Source organism: Salvelinus fontinalis, chromosome 1, assembly GCF_029448725.1.
Source record: "Salvelinus fontinalis isolate EN_2023a chromosome 1, ASM2944872v1, whole genome shotgun sequence".
Classification (NCBI taxonomy): Eukaryota; Metazoa; Chordata; class Actinopteri; order Salmoniformes; family Salmonidae; genus Salvelinus; species Salvelinus fontinalis.
The window spans coordinates 18,581,485-18,605,379 of NC_074665.1; the positions used below are offsets into that span (position 1 = coordinate 18,581,485).

General features: G+C 41.5%; 2 protein-coding genes across 3 annotated transcripts; one reads left to right on the forward strand and one right to left on the reverse strand.

Annotated features, from left to right (window-relative positions):
* The first annotated feature begins 126 nt into the window (after positions 1 to 126).
* On the forward strand, positions 127 to 16,043 carry lipf (lipase, gastric). 2 transcript variants are annotated; one of them, XM_055890674.1, is made up of 10 exons: positions 127 to 238; positions 1,428 to 1,545; positions 6,597 to 6,708; positions 9,215 to 9,413; positions 10,146 to 10,255; positions 10,405 to 10,541; positions 10,721 to 10,867; positions 11,030 to 11,101; positions 14,554 to 14,622; positions 14,807 to 16,043. In XM_055890674.1, the coding sequence occupies exons 2-10, from the start codon at positions 1,435 to 1,437 to the stop codon at positions 15,044 to 15,046; spliced, it is 1,197 nt and encodes a 398-aa protein (XP_055746649.1). In that variant the 5' UTR covers positions 127 to 238; positions 1,428 to 1,434; the 3' UTR covers positions 15,047 to 16,043. The 2 variants fall into 2 exon arrangements, with proteins under 2 accessions (XP_055746649.1, XP_055746559.1); XM_055890584.1 differs by lacking the exon at positions 127 to 238 and adding an exon at positions 322 to 467.
* On the reverse strand, positions 16,037 to 23,280 carry ankrd22 (ankyrin repeat domain 22). Its single transcript, XM_055890800.1, has 6 exons — positions 23,091 to 23,280; positions 17,591 to 17,782; positions 17,135 to 17,242; positions 16,904 to 16,981; positions 16,704 to 16,802; positions 16,037 to 16,548 (listed from the first exon to the last, which is right to left on the reverse strand). Exons 1-6 carry the CDS (start codon positions 23,109 to 23,111, stop codon positions 16,471 to 16,473), a joined length of 576 nt encoding a protein of 191 aa, XP_055746775.1. The 5' UTR covers positions 23,112 to 23,280; the 3' UTR covers positions 16,037 to 16,470.
* Positions 23,281 to 23,895: the final 615 nt, after the last annotated feature.

Below are 23,895 nucleotides of genomic sequence, written 5' to 3' on the forward strand. Positions count from 1 at the left end.
CAACGAAAACTAGCGTTTATATTGGACAGGTTCAGGAAATAGGGCGGGACCTAACCGAAACTGTCCAATGGAAATGCTGGTTTTCTTTGCGAAACAGAACGTTTTGTAACTTGAGTAATGATTACATCCCACTGGTGCCTCTGACGTTTTATCACGCTGCTGCTCTTGTGACTTATTCCTCTTTTGTCGGCCAACCAAGAATAATACAGTATTCTAATTCTACACAGAAGTTGTCTGGGTAAGTGTTTGGACATGGACACATTGTAGCTATCGTAAATTATATTTTTGGGGATATTGGCTATTTGATAGCTGAATTTTTGTTGTTGTTGCGTTTTCCATATATCAGCAACGTGATATGTGGCAATAGTTTAGAAGTTGTCAGTGACTCAGTGCAGAGCACAGTGTGAATAGCTACGTTTGGGAATACTTTTGGGAATAGAGTAGATATAGCACCAGGATTTTCATGAGTAAGTGAACGTTTAAATCTCTAGCCTTTAAAATAGAAAATGTTAATTAAAAGACCTAACCTACAGCATGCGTTGAATAGGAAGGCTTAGCAAGGCTTCCGGATCGCTCCGGCCAAACTAGCGTTTCTTGTCCATGATTAATGAATGGAGCGATCATAGAGCAGCGGAATGAAATTCAGGATGAGTAGTCAGACAAAGGCTTCATTGTACTCATTAAAATGCCCTTTTTGCTCTATTGACTGCAAAGGCAACCTTATAATCAAGTTTGTTGTTCTCTAACTAATCGGCTATGAGACTCAATCATTTTTATTTATTATTTTACCTTTATTTATTAACTAGGCAAGTCAGTTAAGAACAAATAATTATTTTCAATGACGGCCTAGGAACAGTGGGTTAACTGCCTTGTTCAGGGGCAGAACGACAGATTTTTACCTTGTCAACTCGTGGATTCGATCTTGCAACCTTTCGGGTTACTAGTCCAACGCTCTAACCACTAGGCTACCTGCTTCCCCAAATAGCTCAATGTCAAAATCTGGACCGACTCAATAGCAATATTTATAGCATTGATCTATTTAGTGATAATTCTTGCCACAATCCCAAAATATTTTGATATTACACAAACATATGGCTAACTTTGAACTTGTATCAAATGCAAAAACACTAGCAAGCCATATCTCATGGCAAAGAGAAGAAAAGGCAGCTGTGAAATCCAAAGAGTAGCAAGTAGAGACAGCAACATTTGGATTGCAATAATCTCGCTTAACCCAGAACTAAAATCTTGCGTTATTATTATGTTCGCCGAGAGATTAGGATCGCAATGATACGTTTAATGTATTAAGTGCCCTTTGACCATATTTATATGTCCAGGTGTGTGCTGCTGCATAGGTCTTGACCTAATGTGGTCAGAAAATGTATTATTATTATTTTTTAGGTTTATAACACGTGTATTATGTTTTTCAGAGTGAAGATGGTGTGGGTTCTACTTTTAGTGGCTTTCCTGAACACTGGAGCGGTCCAGTGTCAGAGATCCTCGCTGAAAGGCAGTAAAAGACTGGACCCAGAGGTCAACATGAACATTGTGAGTTAGATCAAATCAATAACAGAAGCTGTGTTCTCGTAAACAAAGTGGCCAAATACTGACAAATTGTATTTATCCAAACAGTTTTTTTTTCAGAAAGGCTTCAAATACACTACTGGACTTCATGGTTCATAGAGCTCATTAACAATTCATAGAACTAGGCAATCTTCTGGGCCACACAATTAAATAGTCATGGTGGTTACCTCATGTGGGGAGTACTGTTTTAGCCCATGTTCTGCCCTTTGTACCCCATATAATCCCATGAGTTATTTCAAGGAATGTCATAACGTGATAGTGGGGCTGTTGCAGTGACTGTTTTACCCGCAATCAGTAGTCATGACCACAGTCAAATGAGTAACTAGGCTTCTCCAAAACTGCACTCTGATGTCGCTGATGGTCTTTAGTAGCCTACCAGACTTGCTAATGGCCTGGTACTCAGCGCTCTATTTAAGCAATAAGGCATGGGGGGGGGGGGGGGGGGGGTGGTATATGGCGTCGTGCCTGGACCTTAGATGTGGTATATTGGCCATATACCACAAACCCCGAGGTGCCTTATTGCTATTATAAACTGCTTACCAACGTAATTAGAGCAGTAAAAATAAATGTTTTGTCATACCCGTAGTATACGGTCTGATATACCATGGCTGTCAACCAATCAGCATTCTGGCCTCGAACCACCCAGTTTATAATGTCCCTCTAATCACTCTGACATCGATGCAAATGCCATTGAAAATCGAACCTAACACTTCTTGAGAGCCCTGGCATTCAGAGTTTGAATAGAATAGGCTCACCTGTTGCAGAGTGAGAGCCAGCTCCTCACAGCTGGTTGATGCATGGAATGAAATAAGTGTTTGTATAAGCCCATGTTGCATTTCTATAGGCTATGCAATTGCTTGAGAAAACAACAGAGTTTTGATGGCTTCTATTAAAAAGAAGAGGATCCCATCAGCGTTCTATAGGCTAGGCCTACTATATTTATTCCTCAACTGGAGTAGCCTACCTGGCTGGCATGTAAGTGAACCGCGGGAAAAGCGGCCTCCTTTCGCTATTCAAGTACCTATGGATGACTTGTTAATTATTATTTATATTTTTTTCTGTTCCGACAGATGCATGATAATGGCCCATTCAAAACAAATTTCCCAAATTATATTATGATATATAAAGACAAGATTAAATTGAGAATTGTCTGAGGGGTGTGAATATTATCACGTGAATGATCCCCAGTGTGTGCAGTCTAAGGCAAGAAACGGCAACCTTTCCCCCCCCAACTTTTTCAAATCATAGTGGCATGCATCATGTAGCCTAGTCCATTGGCCTATATGTTTTGATAAGGTTTGTATCACAACTAAAGTGATGCCCATAGGCCTAGAACAACTGGAACAGGGTTGGAGAGCCCAAAGCCTACAGAGCCTAGTGAAACGTGTTCTTGTAAGCTCAGTCATTGCACAATTGCGTGTGAAAACAGAATTTTGACTGGGCAATATTTAATAGAGGATCCCAGCTTTGTCATGCTGCTATAACCTATTTATTGCTCAATTCTTAAAATTAGGCACATAAATTCACTTTACAACTGGTGTAGCCTACCTGCACTAAAATACTGCTGGATTACAGGCTTTTGGTCACTCAATTTGTAAGTCGCTCTGGATAAGAGCGTCTGCTAAATTACTTAAATGTAAATGTAGTTTGGTTGTTTTCTTTAAAAACTGCTGGGTTATTGATGGTGGGTTATTGATGCTGGCTTATTGATGCTGGGTTAATGAGCTATGACCCAGCGGATCAGAAGACTAGAGGCGTAGTTTAGTAGGGGCGTGGCTTTCAGATAGTTAGTTTTAGCCACCCATGAGAGTAAATGCCATTCCTGTTCATCTGTTTTGTAGACGGGTTGGTTGTTTAGCTACGAAACCGAGGCGTGCGCAACTATGGAGCAAAGCATACAGAGTTGGCATAGATTGTTGACAACATGTAAGCTACATTTTGTCTCCAATGTTTATTGAAAACATAAATGCATTTGCACAATGAGCACTTGTCTCTCAAATACATTGTTACAGTTGTTGGTTAGCTAGCTAGTGAATTTTAGCCATATTAGCATTGACATGAAATCCGTCAAAACACCTCAAAGCAAGACATGGTATCAATAACAAGATGAATCAAGCTGAAATGAGCCACTTACGACTCCCCAAATGGCAGTTTCTTGTCATTCTTGCTAGCAATCTGGCCATCCAGAATCACAACAACACGCCCCATGGAAGCACGCACATTGTTTTCTTGACATTGTCAGCTAACCCATCTATAGTTATCACATGTTTAGGTTGAACATTTACATTGTTGTAGCTTCAAAGAGGCTTACAGCAGAGTGTAAATTCCCTAAAAGACTATTTGAATCCCATTGTTGGATACAATAAGGTGTAAAATGCAGTATGTTCATTTAACATGATGAACAGGAATTACATTTATGCTCACGGGTGGCCAATAAGATCTGCCTTAAAGCCACACCCCTAATAAGCCACGCCTCCTGAAAACAGGATTTCATCAAAAAAGACCCAGCTGCTAGGTCAACCAAGCATGAGAGTAAAAAATATCCAATTGATGGTTAAATTAACCCATGTTTGGGTAATCACAACCACCCAACATGTTGGGTTATTCACGCAACCCAACTGGCTGGGTCAAAATAACCCAACATGTGTTCTGTCCACTATTTAACCGGCGCTAGGTTACCAAATAACCCAAATTTGGTTGTTTTTAGCCCATCATCTTTTAGAGTGTGGCATATTTAGAACATTACCGCTGGAAGCACGCCCTCCATTCGCTTATTTGAGTGCAAGCTACGGATTACATGTTTTTTATTTATTTATTTATTTATTTCACCTTTTATTTAACCAGGTTGGCTAGTTGAGAATAAGTTCTCATTTACAACTGCGACCTGGCCAAGATAAAGCAAAGCAGTTGGACACATACAACAACACAGAGTTACACATGGAATAAACAAAACATGCATTCAATAATACAGTAGATATAAATCTATATACAGTGTGTGCAAATGAGGTAGGATAAGGGAGGTAAGGCAATAAATAGGCCATGGTGGCAAAGTAATTACAATATAGAAATTAAACACTGGAATGAATGTGCAAGTAGAGATACTGGGGTGCAAAGGAGCAAGATAAATAAATAAATACAGTATGGGGATGAGGTAGTTGGATGGGCTATTTACAGATGGGCCATTTACAAGTGCAGTGAGCTGCTCTGGCAGCTGGTGCTTAAAGCTAGTGAGGGAGATATGAGTCTCCAGCTTCAGTGATTTTTGCAGTTCGTTCCAGTCATTTGCAGGGGGGGTGCATTCTAAACTAAATATAATTCCACACATATATTAGTAGGCTCTATTTAAAGACTATATTAAATTGAGAATAGTCTTATGGGTGAGATTATTATAATGTGCTTGACAAATTGTGAATGAGAGAATGTGTGTACGCAGCCTGTGCAAAAAATCTGAGCAGACCACATGCCTTTCATGCGATCTTTTATTTATTTTTCGAATCATCATTAGAGCCACATAAATGATGTGGCATCATGCAGCCTTGGAATGTATTAGAAATGAAAACATTTAGCCTAAGGTTTGTATCACAACTAAAGTTTCATGAAAGCCCAGAGATGCTGATCGTGTTTACGTTAATTAACGGCCAATTACTGTGAGACCGGCAGTTATTTGCATGGGAGTTACCGGCTGACAAAATGTCATGGGAAGTCCCTCTGTCATGTGTTGAACTTCAGCATAGATGTGTCTCTAGATTGGACAATATCACAGCCCCATGATATACCTAAAACCTTCAGTCTAAGATCTGTTCTAATGGAACTATATATAAAAACGTGTAAATTGCAGTAGAATATATTTTTCTGTATCCTCTTGCTCCAGTGTTTCTATATAATAATGATAATGCATATAATTATTATCATTTAATAATAATTATTATTATTATTATTAAGGTGTAATAACCCTTGAATTGATCTTGGGTTGTTTGTTGTAAGCTAAAAGAGTTTTGATAGGCATTCATTCACTTTTCAAGAATGGATCTAAGGGACAAATGGTGATTCTGTGTGCTTAGTGATATCAGTATCATTTGTGCTCCAGGAGCACACACAGGCATACAGTAGTTGAAATTTTTGACATGGCAATCAATCAAATGCGTTCACCACAATTTGTCAGAAAATATACAATGTATGTTTATTCATATCTGAGGTATGCCAATGGTAAAATAAACGTGTGGATTTGGCGCCTGGTGCATGTCAGTGGTTATCCTTAAATCTTTGATAAGCACAGTAACACAATATCATGATCCTGAATCTAGTGTCTAGTTAGTATACAGTATTTGTCATTGGAAACTACACCGTCTCAGTGTTATAATCCTAATACAATTCCCAGTAGTAATGGTTCTCACATGCTAATGTTTCTTTCTTCCATTGTAGGCCTGCAAGCACATACCCTCTCAATAGCTCTCCTCCCCACACGCAGGTCACGTGACATGAAATTATTTTCAATACACCCATTTCCCTATGTAAAACCAGACCCAAATGAGACCGAGCAGAACACCGATTCTCCCCTCCACCCCTGGGCCTCTGATACCTCCTCAGTGTGTGTTGAGCATGCAGAAGGTTTATCACAGTCCCACAGTCAGTAGAATATGTAGACTTGCAGCATAGAGGGAGGCAGGAAATGGTGGTGGGTATTAATTATGCATGGCTAGATTGCATGGCAGGCCTGGCCGGAACCAACAGGCTCACACGCTTTCTTTTGAAGGTCCAGATTAGCGTATATAATATCTGGGAATGGGCGTGTGGGAGGGAATGCAACAGGGGAAGAATGGAATTTTTTAGTGACATGCTGACTAGTAGAGGCAGCGGAAATAATGTTGTCTGCTTGAATTTTACTGTAATTTCACAGTGAGTAAAGTATGGTAATAGGGCTGTAAAATAAAGTGTTACCATAGAAACCCTTTCTGTCAGAATTCCGAATATATTTGACTGTTTGTTTGTTTTTGTCTTCTCTCTCTCCCACACAGAGTGAGATCATCAGGCATTGGGGCTACCCGACAGAGGAGCACGACGTCGTCACAGAGGACGGCTACATCCTGAGTGTCAACCGGATCCCACACGGTCTGAAGAATGGTGACGGTGTGTATAAAAGGGTTCCTGGTCGTAGCATGGGGTTAATTCATATGATCAGTGGCCTTAATTCTTTTAAACACAGAGTAGAGGTCTGCATTGACGTGCACTTTGGAAAGCCAGGGCCTCAAGCCCTGTAATCAGATCCACATATCAAAGACCAACACACACACACAAATACCGTGACTAACATCTGAAGTGCTGATATTTCCCACATTGTCAAACATTAGTACTGAGTCAAGATCGAAAATTTAAGTGGTCTTCAGCATTAGTCACTCTTGACAAGAGCGGAGGAGGACTCCATTTCTATGTTTTGCGATTGCACCGCCCAGCCTACGCCTGACCTTTTGTTGTCAGAAGGTGGCTTGTCCTGTCATCACGAGCTATAATATCACATGCATCCAGTGAGGCTGTCTAGCTGCAAATAGTTTACCTCTATGCTTCAATCATTTTGAGCCCAGACTACGATTGAATTGAATTTCTGTGGCATTTTTATTTGTTTGGTATTCCTCATAATCCGTCCCTAGCTTGAGCTGTTTCAAATGTAGCTCGGATCATTTTCAACCATCTCATTTATTAGGCTGTTGTTCAAATGTAATTACAGTGTATTTTCAATATGTGATGGGAAAAGTAATAGTTACAGTAATAAGGAAGAAATGTTTTGATTTAGTGTGTTGGGAATGCATAATGGTATTAAAAGTTTTAGATTTCTTCTTAAGAGCAGTTGTTGTCTTAAAAGTTTAGGCGAAAATACCGTGATCCACTGCTTCTGTCAGACGGAGCTACACTCGCTCTCCGGTTCCTACGAATCAGTATTCAGTTTCTCTTGCCTGTGTTGCCGCTATATTTCATTAATAAGCAAAGTGATTGCTGAGCCTCACACTAATCTCATTGGGGGAAACCATTCGAGTGCAAAACACATTCAGATGCTATAAACTATGCTTTTTCCTGAACACTGTCTCATATCATTCTGAACAAGAACTCATGTTCTCGACACAGATCTCTCTGTAGGTGAATTTAAGTGCCTTGAGTATTAAACACTGGCCTTGGCTCCGGTCTTGTTTTTACTCCATTGGATTACTTTCCAAAACATGAATTAGTAAATGAACTACTTCAGTTGACCCTCTCCAATGATTTAAAATGCAAATTCAGTTTAGTGTTAATATTGACATTGGTTTGTCATTAGAAATGCTTCATAAACTAGCCAGGGGTTCCACTTGAAAGAGACCCCCCAATACGATGTGATATGCCAGGGTTGAGCTAGTCTGGGGAGTTAAAAATCTCAATAATATATTCTGATATCCTCTAAATAAGTAAGGAGCCATCATGTTGTTTGTATCTCTTGATGCTTCGCGCTCCCTGCTCTGTAGTATGTGGCAGCAGCAGCAGCACATCCAGTCAGGGAGGCAGCAGGGCTCTGTGATAGGCTGGAGATGCATCTCATTTCCTGTTGTCCCACTTCCCTTGCTCACACGGGAGAGCGTATGGATGACTCCAAAGGAACACACCAGAGCTGGAATTATTTCAGCCCCCAGATGGGGTTTTGTTCTGAAAAATCGTGCTAGTTAGAAGAGCTAATGTTGGAAATCTTTCATGTTCAATCTAGGAGAGATAGTGTAGATTTGGTCTTCTTGCACACAGCTGCATTGTGGCGACGTGGTTGAGACAGATCATTCATAATGTATAACATTTGAACAGATAACACTGTGTTCATGTCTTTGACTATACATTAGACTATTGTTAAAACAAAATCCCTCTTTGTCCCTTTAACTCCTTAGCTATTGTAACAGTGAATGACAGTCTTTTAATACTAAAATATAACATAGATACTTAATAAACACACACACACCCATTTCACTGTAAGACAACAGTCAGGACTTCCCATCAGCACCCACTACAAAGCATTATGTGTGTCTCTTGGGATCACCTGGGAATTATGTTAAATCTAAAAATCTCTCCAGCAGCATGCTGCAAATTCAAGTAAAGGCAGTCTCAGCAACAGGGTAGGCTAGGGGTCCATTCCCTATATCAATGTTCATTGATCACGTACACAGATTTGCAAGTGTTCTAGCAGGTGCAGTGAAATGCTCTGACAGTGCAATAGAGGGATAGTACCCAATCCTATCATCTAATGGTCTGTTTATGCCACAGATCCTGTTTCTGACAGATTTCTGGGATTTTTAAAGTTCCCCAAAATGAACTGGGAGAGTGCTGAGCCACAAGGAGAAAGGCTGCCCTGCAGCTGGGATGTACTGTAGCTTGGACAGACACGCCCTCTGGTGGTGACAGTCAACACAACACTTGAATTATGAATTGACCAGTTAGTTATTAAATCCACTTTCAGTTGATGTATTTTTGGTCATGTTGGAATATGAATGGATTCTTCAGCCATGTTTGAGAAGAATGGATAAATATTACATAACCACTATGTTATGCCTATGATCCTTGCTTTACTTTGCTACAATATTCACCCTATAGCATTATTCTCAATTAAGTCAATTTCTCATTCTCCTAGATCCCAAGCCTGCAGTGTACCTCCAGCATGGTCTCCTGGCTGCGGGGAGTAACTGGGTGACCAACCTGCCCAACACCAGCCTGGCTTACCTGCTAGCAGACGCTGGCTATGACGTCTGGATCGGCAACAGCAGGGGAAACACCTGGTCCAGGAGACACCTCACACTCAGCCCTGACCGCAACGAGTTCTGGCAGTTCAGGTAGCTTCAAAGATTCATTCCACTTATACTGATCCTTGCTTGCGCTTCACGTCATGGTTATGCACCTAGGCCTGGATATACACTCAGTGGCCAGTGTACTAGTTAGGTACACAAAAATGGTTAGCTCCTACAGAGAGTCCCGAGGCTGTGGCGCAGTACAACAGCGGAGCGCAGAACGGCATCTCGGAACGCACAACTTGTCTGTCCTTGTCACAGATGGGCTATTGCAGCAGATGACCACACCGGGTTCAACTCCTATCAGCTAAAAACAATAAGAAGTGGCTCCAGCAGGCACGCGATCACCAACACTGGACAATTGAGGAGTGGAAAAACATAGCCTGATCTGACAAATCCCGTTTCCTGTTGCGTCATGCTGATGGCAGATTCAGAATTTGGTGTAAGCAGCACAAGTCCATGGCCCCATCCTGCCTAGTGTCAACAGTACAAGATGGTGGTGTAATGGTGTAGGGAATGTTTTCCCGGCACACGTTTGGTACCTCGAAACTAATTGAACAAGGTTTCCACGCCCCGAAGCATTCAGGCTATTCTGGAGGCAAAGTTGGGTCCGACTCGGTACTAGACCTAATAAACTGACCATATGAGTGTATATCCCCTGTGCTCACCAACATAATCACACGAGGTTCCAGTAGAAACACATGATATTGTATGAAATGTCTATTTAAATAGTCTTATTATGGCATTTAATGAGTTTCTTCTGTTCTTATTCTTCAGTTATGATGAGATGGCAAAGAAGGACCTGCCAGCAGTGGTCAACCACATTCTGAAGACCACAGGCCAGGAGCAGATCTACTATATCGGCCACTCTCAGGGAACCACTATTGGTGAGATGGCTTGATTGTTGGTTATGTGTCATATTACATGAAGCAGAATATGGTTCACCTGTAGTTTGGCACTGCTATCTATTCTACACTATGGTTTACCATTTTAAACCATGAAATGTTTTTCTGATTGCTTGTCTCTGTCCCCGTAGCTTTTGTTGCATTCTCTTCCATGCCTGAGCTGGCAAGCAAAATCAAGATGTTCTTTGGTCTGGCTCCAGTGGCCACTGTGGCTTTCACTGCCAGCCCCATGAGCAAGCTCTCCATCTTCCCCGATTTCCTCATCTGGGTGAGTAGAAAATTACTTTTTCTTACACTGTATTATGTCACAATTTATTCATACAATACGTCTAACCTGTGGCTTACCTAACTTTGGCGGAAGTTTTTTTTATTTGAACAATCGGTCAGAATCTTTGATTATTTCAATACTGACTAATGCTAATCCATTGTTTGGTTTCTGTATGCTAGGATGTGTTTGGGAAGAAGGACTTCATGCCTCAGAGTGCTCTCATTAAGTGGTTCGCCACCAACGTCTGCAGTAAGAAACCTCTTAGTGAGCTGTGTGGAAACCTCTTCTTCGTCCTCTGTGGCTTCGATGAGCTGAACCTCAACATGGTGCGTCTCCACAGCGCTCACATTTTGGTTATCGCTTATTTTTTTATTGTACAGTATTACTGTTGTAGACTTCCTTAAATCTACTTTCCTCAAGCCAATTCTCTAGGTATGAATGAAGATGGGGGAAGATGTTGATTTCTATATTTATTTGTTTTTGTCCAGACTCGCACACCTGTGTACACCTCCCACTGCCCAGCAGGGACCTCAGTCCAGAACATGATTCACTGGTCTCAGGTAAGAACATACCTGATGAGAGCCTATCAAAATACCCAGGATCCAATATGATTCACCTCACTTCTTCAAACCTATACATCCCGCCCCAACCCCTGTTTGTTAAAACTGTCATGTAGGCCTACCCTAGATGGCAACCTATATATCCAGGAAGGCTGGAGTGCAGGCAGCACAGTCTGAATCGAGAATGAGTTTGCTCTTCTTAAACCCCGCAGTTCTAATAGCTCCTATACTGTACGAGCCTCCATTTCCCGAGCACTAGCCGTGGAAGTAAGACGTCCAGTCAAAGACCAGAGGGATCAGAGCAGACACAGCTTTGGATTAAGTTCACAGCTGCAGTCAGATGTACTCCCCGACTGACTGAGTCTCCCGGGCAGACTTTACTCACAACACCCTGCTCTGATCCCCCTGTCTGGGTGCCTTTGATGTTCCTTTCCCTTTTACAAGTCTCATATCCTCCCTTACCAATCCCTCTATTCCCCCCATCCTCTCCCCTCCAACCCCCAAGCCTCCGCTCCGTCCTCACTAGGGTTGCTTGGCTACAGGTAATTTACCAAAGTTACTTGAATCTATGGTATCTTTGGTAATTTATACTTGAATAACTTATTTTTTTTTAAATGTTATATATATATAGTATTCATTTTCATATATACTCGTTTTCATATATATGTGTCCATGAGTTTCTAGTGGATAGACTACGGTTCCAGAGAAAATAGCCCAAATAATTTAAAAAAAGCATCTAATCAACAATAGCATTATTTTTTTATTAACTATGCAAATATTCAAACTACAGTTTGGCTCCAAAACGTTTACAACAGAGACATAGTAAAATAAATACAATTATATAAAAATGTGCCTCTTTTTCATTTTAAAATCATCTTATTTTATTATTTTGTACATTGTACATGTAATAAGGTCAAACGGAGCGCCTGAGATAATTACAGACGTGATAATCGGAAGTACCCAAAAATACCTTGAAAGTTACAAAAATGTTGGTTGTTCACTGGTTTCCAGTTATATACAGTGCATTTGGGAAAGTATTCAGACCCCTTGACTTTTTCCCCATTTTGTTATGTTACAGACTTATTCTAAAATTGAATTAAAAAAAAAATTCCATCATCAAATGACACACAATACCCCATAATGACAAAGCAAGAACAGGATTTTATTTTGTTTTTTTTGTTGCCAATTCATAAAAAATTTAAAACGGATCACATTTACATAAGTATTCAGAACCTTTACTCAGTACTTTGTTGAAGCACCTTTGGCAGCGAGGTATGACGCTACAAGCATGGCACACCTATATTTGGGGAGTTTCTCACATTCTTCTCTGCAGATCCTCTCAAGCTCTGCCAGGTTGAATGGGGAGCGTCACTGCATAGCTATTTTTAGGTCTCTCCAGAGATGTTTGATCGGGTTCAAGTCCGGGCTCTGGCTGGGCCACTTAAGGACATTCAGAGACTTATCCCTAAGCCACTCCTGCTGTGTGCTTAGCGTTGTTTTCCTGTTGGATGTTGGAAGGTGAACCTTCACCCCAGTCTGTCCTGAGCGCTCTGGAGCAGGTTTTCATCAAGGATCTCTGTATTGCTCCATTCATCAAGGATTGCTCCATTCATCCTTCCCTCAATCCTGACTAGTCTCCCAGTCCCTGCTGCTGAAAAACATCCCCACAGCATGATGCTGCCACCACCATGTATCACCGTAGGGATGGTGCCAGTTTTCCTCCAGATGTGACAAGTGGCATTCAGGCCAAAGAGTTTAATCTTTGTTTCATCAGACCAGAGAATATTGTTTCTCATGGTCTGAGAGTCTTTAGGTGCCTTTTGGCAAACTTCAAGCAGCCTGCCATGTGCCTTTTACAGAGCAGTGGCTTCCATCTGGCCACTCTATCATAAAGGCCTGATTGGTGGAGTGCTGCAGAGATGGTTGTCCTTCTGGAAGGTTCTCCCATCTCCACAGAGACCTCATTCATGGCTTAGTTTTTGCTCTGACATGCACTGTCAACTGTGGGACCTTACATAGACTTTTTATTTATTTTATTTAACCTTTATTTAACTAGGCAAGTCAGTTGAGAACAAATTCTTATTTACAATGACGGCCTACCCGGCCAAACCTTAACCCAGACGACGTTGGGCCAATTGTGCGCCGCCCTATGGTACTCCCAATCATGGCCGGTTGTGATACAGCCTGGAATCACTCCTCTAGCACTGAGATGCAGTGCCTTAGACCGCTGCGCCACTCGGTAGCCCAGGTGTGTGCCTTTCCAAATCATGTCCAGTCAATTGAATTTATCACAGGTGGACTCCAATCAAGTTGTAGAAACATCACAAGGATGACCAATGGAAAAGGGTCTGAATACTAACGTAAATAAGGTATTTCTCTTTTTTATTTGCAAACATTCCTAAAAACATGTTTTCGCTTTGTCATGATGGGGTATTGTGTGTACATTGATGAGGGGAAAAAATCATTTAAATTTTAGAAAAAGGCTGTAACGTAACAAAATGTGGAAAAAGGGAAGGGGTCCGAATACTTTCCGAAGGCACTGTACCTTCCCTTCACAACCCTTGTCCTCATCCATTCAGGATGCATGGCTCGTCTGTTCATCGCTTGCAACAGAGGCTTTCATGGAAACCGTTACATTCTGAAGGGGGATATGTCAGAGGAGATTTTCACTTGTATTTTCATGTTTGCAAATGTAATGTCCCAGACACTTTTTGATGCAGGGGAGTTATTATTTATGTCAAACCGACACTGATTTCAGAAGCAGCTGAGCAAAAACAGACACTCAGGACATAAATAGATGATCTCAAAGACATCGATAAATTATTTCTCAATGTTTCTGTGTCATAAATTATTACTTCACCCTGTTTATGACACAGTTTCACACCCAAGTCAACTATCATCGACATTCCGCTGTGTGAAAAGGAGCGGCACAGACATTCCTGCTACGCACAGACTTATTGACTTAAACATGCCCATTTTCCCCACTCAACGATTCAGTGTTGTAGAAATTAATGAACCTTGAGTAAAGGTCAATCCCAGATTTACCAAAGACAACTTTAACCTTACTGAAGTTTACCTATTGTTGGACTTGGTGCACATAGTACTCTCCCATGGGCAGATTCTGCTTGTAGACTGAAGGATCTGCTGGGACTGAATAGGATCCGTGAGATGATGAGCAGCATTAGTTACATTTTAGTTTTTTTTGTCACTGGTTATATGGACGAATCAGGATTGGGTGAAGGTGGTGCTTGAACTGCTTGGCACATGTGTCTTTTGCGAGGGTGGAGATTTTGTCAATTTCTAACATGTATGAACACAGAAGTTGATCACGCAGCGGACCAAATTTCGTAAGATTTTACTTCTGGGTTAAGAGATTCTACCTTTACATCCAGGACCACCACATGTTCAGCTACCTAGAGTCCTAGTATTTGTGATGTGTATTCTTTTTACAGGCAGTGCATAGTGGAAAGCTGATGGCCTATGACTACGGGAGAGCAGGGAACATGGCTCACTATAACCAGGTAAGGCCAGCTCAGAACTCATTAGTCTGTCAAAATACACACACACCACTTCACACTGAAGTTGGTTTCCAAAGCTCTCAGAAGCTCCCACCTCTTTCTGAAAGTACCTTCTCTTTACTGCTCCATATACACTGTGCCCTTATGGTCAATCTATGCCTTTAGCTGACATCTTGTCCCCCTCCAGTCGACCCCCCCGCTGTACAACATCCAGGAAATGAAGGTGCCTACGGCCCTGTGGTCCGGAGGTCACGACACCCTGGCTGACCCTAAGGACGTTGCCATGCTGCTCAACCAGGTCCCCAACCTGGTGTACCACCGCCACATTGAGCACTGGGAACATCTGGACTTCATCTGGGGTCTGGACGCCCCCCAGGAGATGTACAGTGAGATAATCAAACTGATGAGTCAGCAGGACTTGGTGTGAACAGTGGATTGACAGGGAGAAATATGGACAGTTTTAGCCTCAGCTCTCAGCACACTAGCTGAAGCGATTTTAATACTGTATCTGAAACATATTGGGAGACATATCGCAGTGCCTGGCTGCGAGTGTGTACACACGTTTGTGCCCTTTGACTATAAGCATGTGTAAAAGCGAGTATTCGCGTAAGCCATGCTCTCAAGGAGCAATAATCATGTACCTCTAAATTGGGATGGTGAGGAAAACAAGCTGTGAGTTTAGGATTCAGTGTTGTGAGGAATCCTCTATTTTGTGATTTTACTACCACAGTCAGAACACTTGAATGGATTTTAGATGTCTTTAAAACAAAATCATTTTACCTTTTAACAAGGCAAGTCAGTTAAGAACCAATTCTTATTTACAATGACGGCCTACTGGGGAACAGTGGTTTAACTGCCTTGTTCAGGGGCAGAACGACAGATTTTTACCTTGTCAGCTCGGGAATTAGATCCAGCAACCTTTCGCTGACTGGCCCAACTCTCTAACCACTAGGCTACCTGCCGCATTTAAGAATGTCCCAGGTCCGTGAAGATATACCGGTACTAGTAACAAACATTCCAGGTTATAATCCTACATGAGATGCAGGTTATGAATGTAGCTTAAGTCATTGGTACAGTCTCATGAGAAATGTCCAGCGTCCAGTTCAACATACAGTACCTCTCTACAGAACTTGCACTTTTCAAACTGTCATCACCAGGACTTTATTGCGGTGTTGTGTTGATTAATGTTGCTGTGCCTTTTTTTAATCAAACACATTCAATTTGTGTTTACCTGTCCCTACTGATACTTGTCATTTTGTGACAGAGATTAAGTATTTTTATTGGATCTTAGGTAAGGAAGGGTGCCGACCAATGAATGACTGACACGTTTGTTCATTCATTTTCTACTTCCGTTGTGTTAGAATACTTATGTATGCTGCTTTTTATTGTATCCAACTACTCAATAAAAATTCATTAAATCTGTTGTACAATTCAATTTATTGACAAGTGCTTAAGAAACTGAGTATCTACTCATAGAATGCTTTAATCTGTAACAATGTTTAAATTCACTTACTCCTATGTACAATATCAAAACCAGGAACTCATCCGTTTCTAATTTACCTATATTATACAATATCCAAATATTTTGAGACGCATAGTATGAATTAAATTAATGTCATATTTCAAGGAGGTTTAACCATGAGACTAAAAACAATTTCTTGGCCATTTATATTGGTATGAACTTTAACGAATGGTTGCCAGACAGCTGAGGCCAAAGTGTTGAGTATGAACCATAGATTGCATACATATGAACAGAGATCATTCCTCAGTCGGACAAAAGACGCCTGATGAGAAGGTGATGTTGCCATGGTGAAAAATTCCCCATCGTCTGCAACCCCCTCCCGCCTCCCTTCAGTCAGGCTTTTTCAGCATTGTAACAATATTCTTGAACTGCAGTCTCCTTGCTATATCGAGTGGGGTCTCATCATCCTAAAGGACAGGTTAATACATTATATTACCACCAAAGCTTAGTGAAATAGTAACATAAAATGTCCTCTTATGCTTTATCAGAGGCGTCGAGCAGGTTAGAGAAGAGATGAATAAGCTTACCATAATGCAATTTGCAAAAGTGACCTCATACCTACTTTGTTTTTAATAGAAACGTCTGCCTTTTTCTCCAGTAACAGTGGAACGAGTCTGTGACTCTTCATCTGACAGACATAGTGAAGACCAGTGTTTCCCTGCTGAAATACACAGTGAACACAAAAGGTCAAATAAGTCACACAGAATGATCATTAGCTCATCATTCTAATACTACAACTATATACTTCATCTCAGTACTCACATAGTCCACAGCGTCAACCTCCACTTTAGTGCTCAAAACCAGATTCATTAGTTTCACATTCTTCCTTTGCTTGTCTTCCTGTTGAAAGGAGGAAGGTTTATACCACAGTGACCAACAACAACACTTTCCTATTGCTCTTGCAGTGTGGCTGGTCTGGAAGCCATGACTGATGAGAGACTTAAGACTTTGCCCCACTGTATTCCAAGGTCAGCGTTTCAAAGTATATCCTACCAGAATGAAGTATCCAATCAACAGAATTGGCATGAGGATAGTGATCATCAGGTAATCCAAGAAGGAGAAGGTCCTCTTTGCAACATAGTGCAAACATGTCCTCTGTTTCTACAGGCAGACAGGGAGAGAGAGCATGGATCAGTGCCACACATTTCACAAGACGCCCAGTGTTGGCAGGCTCCTCATTGAGAACACTAACATATTCCTGTATTGTTTATTCAATTGCATCACCTAATTGAGGAACATTCTCATTTCCACTGTAGATTCCTACAAACATTGAAGTAAATTTCACACTTGGTCTTGATAGTATCCTTTTTTACCTAATATTTACATATAAATGACATAGTGACATAGTAAATAATAACTACTGTTTGTGTATTTGGTAGTCATAGAAACAAGCATAAATAAAAGTTACACAACTACTGTCCAAATGTCTCAGAACTGCATTTCCACTACCTTGTTCCTTATAACTACATCTGCCTTCAGGTCCAAAAGGTACTTGACCATTCTGATGTTTCCACATCTGCAGGCAGCTATGATTGGTGTATCGCCAGATTCCTCATCTTGAACATTTAAAGTCTTGGCATCCTCTTTTAGAATGTGGTACACCTTTTGAAGGTCGTTATCGTAGGCAGCTTGGCAAATGGGCTGCGGAAATAAGCAAATGGTAGCATGTAAAGTAACTTCATAAATCAGTTCATGCATTTGTAGGCTACGTATGGTAAATCAATCCATGTTGATTCATCTTGACTTCACACCTGGGTCAAGGGTTTATTGAAGGATAAACAAACCAACAATGAAACAATGCCAACATCAGATACGGTAAGTGAGCCTACTGCTGCACTGAGAAGGCGCCCTTCTGTAGCCAGCGGCAGATAAGATGAGCAGCAAAACAGGTCATTCCTGTCTCACTTCAGTTATAACCGTGAGACAACCAGCAAGCCCCTCCTTAGGTCACATTCTTAAAAAAACACAGATGACACCTGAGAGCGGTCAAATACAGGTCACCTCCGGTTTCTGTCAGATGGCTAGTGAAATATCATAGCTTATATGGGTATGGCCAACATTGCCCTTTAACAAGACAATACATCTGTGGGAGACCCCAAGTCACAGAGGTGCAACTTTCACATGACCCTCCCAAATAGTGAAATTGCATTTTTGTCCCCCCCAGTTTTATCATTGCACTGTGACACAAAAAGCATCATCAGTGTGCTTTAGGACCATGCGGACGCCTCAGAGCGGCCGGCTAGGCTGTTTGGTGGTTTCAGCCAACTAGATTTAGGGCCGCGTGGACACCACAGAGCGTGCCAACAGAGGCAGCTGTTATCTATGTGTGTTATGCTTTTTCTCCGAGTTGTAAAAGCAAGTAGAACAGAAAATGACTACTTTTTATTTAACTGATGTAGCTGGCAAGGTAACTGCTGTTTGACTAACAGAAAAAATAAGAAAAACAATTCCAGTGCTGAGCTAGTAGTGTAACTGACATGTAACATTAGCTAATGTTTGATCCCCTCTCGACTCAAGTTATATCTTAAGTGAATGAACAAGCTAGCTAGCTAGTAACTAGCTACCACAGCGAGTTCAGCTCTAGCCTCTAGCTATCTGTCAGGTAGCAGTATCTAACAGTTGTTGTGTGTATGGAAATGTTTTGTAGCTTTTGTTTTGTACCGTTTCAACAGAAGTAAATTAACTTGGCACGTTTTCGCCAGTTGATGTACCATAGAGCTAGCCAAAAGTTGGCTGTCGTTATATATTATTTTTTATCCTCAATCACAGTCAGTATAGCAATGTAACGTAATTGGTCTGTCAGTTTTCCTACATAATTCCCTATTTTTCACACTGACACGGTATTAACAGCTCTACAGGCTTCAGTGTCATGGTGGACACTCAGTAGAAAACACTATGCTCATCATGTCTTAGCGCGATTAGATGGTGACAGCATGGTCTGACAGCCAGGGAAGACCAGTCTACGGAGCTCAGGTGAATTTTACAGATGCAACACTTTATTCCCTCGGTGCAGCAAACACTGGACAAGACAGAAGCTTCAAAGATTGAAATTACTTTAAGGCCGTCTGACAAACCTCAAGTTGATTTACAAACTGTAGCAAGGGTTGATAGAGGCTTTTCCTGATGACACTAAACATGTAAAACAAAAATACGAGGAAGACCTGGGAGACACTATGGATAATGATGAATGGATACAGATATGTTTGAATGCCCAGTCATGTTCATATAATCTCAGACATAAATTAATGCAGTTTAAGGCCATCCATAGAACATACTATATGCAAGTGAAACTGAATATCACGCATTCAGAAATGCAATACCTCTGCTGGAGTTGGAAAACACAAAAGGGGCCATATTTCAATATGTTGTGAAGGCTAGCTGAATTCTGGCAAAGAGTATGTACTTTATCTCAGCATGTCTACAAACTCTCCTTTCTCCCTGTTTTTCTTTGCTAGGAAATGTTGATATGGGAGACTTGTCAGAAGAAACTGTGTAACCTACCATTTATAGTGGCTAAGAAATGCATTGCCATTAATTCGAAGGTTGGTTATCCTCCCACAATGTCACAATGGTTGAGACAGTAATGTCAAGTTATGCACCAATAGATTTGATTTATTTCCAGATTAAGGGTATACTGTGCAACTTTCATACAGTTTGGATGTCTTATATTGAATACTGTGTGACAAAAGGAGTCTGTATTGAAAACATGCCCACGTCATGGGAGATACCTATTTAGGCAATCCCTGCTGGGCTGCTCAGTCCTGGCAATGGGGGTCTATTGGTTGTCACTCTGGCCTAACACACCTGGAACCAATAATGAATGTTTCACTAAGATCCTAAAGCTGAGTGGAGTCTGTTGGGTTGGGGCGCTGTAGGGCGGTGGACCCATAGGGACAGGACGGAGCTCTACAGTACCACTAGGCCTATGATATGAATTACAGTGCCCTCCGTAATTATTGAGACAGTGAAGCATTTTTTATTCTTATGGCTCTATACTCCAAAAGTTTGGATATTAAATCAAACAATGACTATGAAGTTACAGTGCAGACTGTCAGCTTCCACTTGAGTGTAATTTCATCCATAATCGGGTGATCCGTTTAGAAATTACAGCACTTTTTGTACATAGTCCCCCATTTTAGGGGCGCAAACATATTGGGACAAATTCACTTGTATTAGTAGTAGTAGTAGTAGTAAAAAGTATTTGGTCTCACATTCATAGCATGCAATGATGACATCAAGGTTGTGACTCTACAAATTTGTTGGAAGCATTTGCTGTTTGTTTTGGTTGTTTCAGATTATTTTGTGCCCAAATGAAAATAATGGTAAATAATGTATTGTGTCATTTTGGAGTAACTTTTATTGTAAATAAGAATATACACTGCTCAAAAAAATAAAGGGAACACTAAAATAACACATCCTAGATCTGAATGAATAAAATATTCTTATTAAATACTTTTTTCTTTACATAGTTGAATGTGCTGACAACAAAATGTAAATCAAATTTATCAACTCATGGAGGTCTGGATTTGGAGTCACACTCAAAATTAAAGTGGAAAACCACATTACAGGCTGATCCAACTTTGATGTAATGTCCTTAAAACAAGTCAAAATGAGGCTCAGTAGTGTGTGTGGACTCCACGTGCCTGTATGACCTCCCTACAACGCCTGGGCATGCTCCTGATGAGGTGGCGGATGGTCTCCTGAGGGATCCAGACCTGGACTAAAGCATCCGCCAACTCCTGGACAGTCTGTGGTGCAACGTGGCGTTGGTGGATGGAGCGAGACATGATGTCCCAGATGTGCTCAATTGGATTCAGGTCTGGGGAACGGGCGGGCCAGTCCATAGCATCAATGCCTTCCTCTTGCAGGAACTGCTGACACACTCCAGCCACATGAGGTCTAGCATTGTCTTGCATTAGGAGGAACCCAGGGCCAACCGCACCAGCATATGGTCTCACAAGGGGTCTGAGGATCTCATCTCGGTACCTAATAGCAGTCAGGCTACCTCTGGCCAGCACATGGAAGGCTGTGCGGCCCCCCAAAGAAATGCCACCCCACACCATGACTGACCCACCGCCAAACCAGGCATGCTGGAGGATGTTGCAGGCAGCAGAACGTTCTCCACGGCGTCTCCAGACTCTGTCACGTCTGTCACATGTGCGTGTGAACCTGCTTTCATCTGTGAAGAGCACAGGGCGCCAGTGGCGAATTTGCCAATCTTGGTGTTCTCTGGCAAATGCCAAACGTCCTGCACGGTGTTGGGCTGTAAGCACAACCCCCACCTGTGGACGTCGGACCCTCATACCACCCTCATGGAGTCTGTTTCTGACCCTTTGAGCAGACACATGCACATTTGTGGACTGCTGGAGGTCATTTTGCAGGGCTCTGGCAGTGCTCCTCCTGCACCTCCTTGCACAAAGGCGGAGGTAGCGGTCCTGCTGCTGGGTTGTTGCCCTCCTACGGCCTCCTCCACGTCTCCTGATGTACTGGCCTGTCTCCTGGTAGCGCCTCCATGCTCTGGACACTACGCTGACAGACACAGCAAACCTTCTTGCCACAGCTCGCATTGATGTGCCATCCTGGATGAGCTGCACTATCTGAGCCACTTGTGTGGGTTGTAGACTCCGTCTCATGCTACCACTAGAGTGAAAGCACCGCCAGCATTCAAAAGTGACCAAAACATCAGCCAGGAAGCTTAGGAACTGAGAAGTGGTCTGTGGTCACCACCTGCAGAATCACTCCTTTATTGGGGGTGTCTTGCTAATTGCCTATAATTTCCACCTGTTGTCTATTCCATTTGCACAACAGCATGTGAGATTTATTGTCAAACAGTGTTGCTTCTTAAATGGACAGTTTGATTTCACAGAAGTGTGATTGAGTTGGAGTTATTGTGTTGTTTAAGTGTTCCCTTTATTTTTTTGAGCAGTGTAATATGTTTCTAAATACTTTTACATTAATGTGGATGCTAACATGATTACAGCTAATCCTAAATGAACTGTGAAAAATTATGAGTGAGAAAGTTACAGATGCACAAACATCCTAACCCCAAGACATGCTAACATCGCACCACTACACTAATAAAATAGCTTTGCATTTTTCAAGGGGTATCATATTTGTGTGTCTATAATTTTCTCACTCATCATTATTCACAATTCCCTCAGGATTATCCATAATCATGGCAGCATCCACATTCATGTAGAAGTGTTTAGAAATAGATATTCTTATTTACAATAATAGTGAATGCAGGAAATTATGAAAGTCTGTCTGGTATTATGAAAAGTGTTTGACTTATTTCCTTTTCCTTCCTCTCCAATAGTTTTGTAAGTGTAGGCTGCTATCTATCATGTTCTACATACAATTTATTATGTAAGTACATGATGTGTTATGTTAATTAATTATAATTTAGCAGTGAATTTATTAAGTAAACCAGGTTTGTCGGCTATATGACTCGACGACTGCACCCATCTTCGATTCCCGACGTCTGCTTTTCACTGGAATGTGGTTTGCACGAAATTAACTGTTTTGTGATTTTCTTTCACCCTTTTACTCGAGACACCGATAAAGTTTCCCGAATAGTCCTTTAAATATCGTAAAGGCTAGGATGATGGCACTCCAACCCTGTTCCTGGAGCGCTACCATCATGTAGGTTTTCATTCCAACCCCAATTCTAAAGCACCCGATTCTAATAATTAGCTGGTTTACAAAATGGGGTTGGAGTGAAAACCTACAGGAGGGTAGAGCTCCAGGAACAGGGTTGGAGAACCCTGGGCTACAGGTAGTGTTACTCAGCTGCGAGAAATTGCGTCTACCTGGCTACACCTAGCAATCCACATGCTGCACTGTGGAGGGACTATATTGAGGGGCATCCTACTAAAACTTTCTCAGAGACTAAACAACTACACACAGACTAAAAAACGTCCCCATTAAACGCGTTTAAATGACAGCTCACCTCTGAGTACACTATCCCCATGTCGCCTCTTCTTCAGTGACAAAATACTTCCCCCGCTAAAATAAAACACTTGACTTTTATTTTTAGAAGACAGTCAAGTAAAATTTCTTCAGAGGTAGGTTAATATTTCCACAGCCGATTTATTCATTTTTCAGTTACGCACCTATCAGAATCATCATATGGTTCCCCATGCTAGTAACGCATCTACTGTAGGGTGTGGCTTGTTTGAGACATTACCATAGAACGTCACCTTTTTTTTTTAGGTGTGTCTAAGGGCCTTTTCACGAAGATACATTTGCCTACACAAACCGTATTAGGCTACAGTTGAAAGCTATTGCGATGCAAATTTTAACAAGAACAGGCAACTGTGGGTAAGCACTTTGTGTAAAGGCCTAACTGCAGTCTACTGTGGTATTTTGGACCCAGTAATTGTAGAATAACTTGTGTAGGCCTACTACTGCAGTTATACTGCACTGTAACTCCAATTACACAGCAAAATTACTGCAGTAAAAACAACTTATTTTAAAAGCAGTATTTGCAGAAAACTGCAGTTATACTGCACTCTGCAATCTTTTTTCGTAAGGGATGGCGCAACAACACGGGTGTGCCAGGGGAGGGGTTTATCATTGTGCCACATGTTCACTAGAATAGAGCTATCTTATAAATCTGCCCAGCATTTTTACACATGATCCTAAGCATGTTTGGGTGTTAATTGCTTAATTAACTGAGGAACCACTCCTGTGTGGAAGCACATGTTTTCAATATACTGTATCCCACATTCACTCAACTGGTTCCATTATTTTGG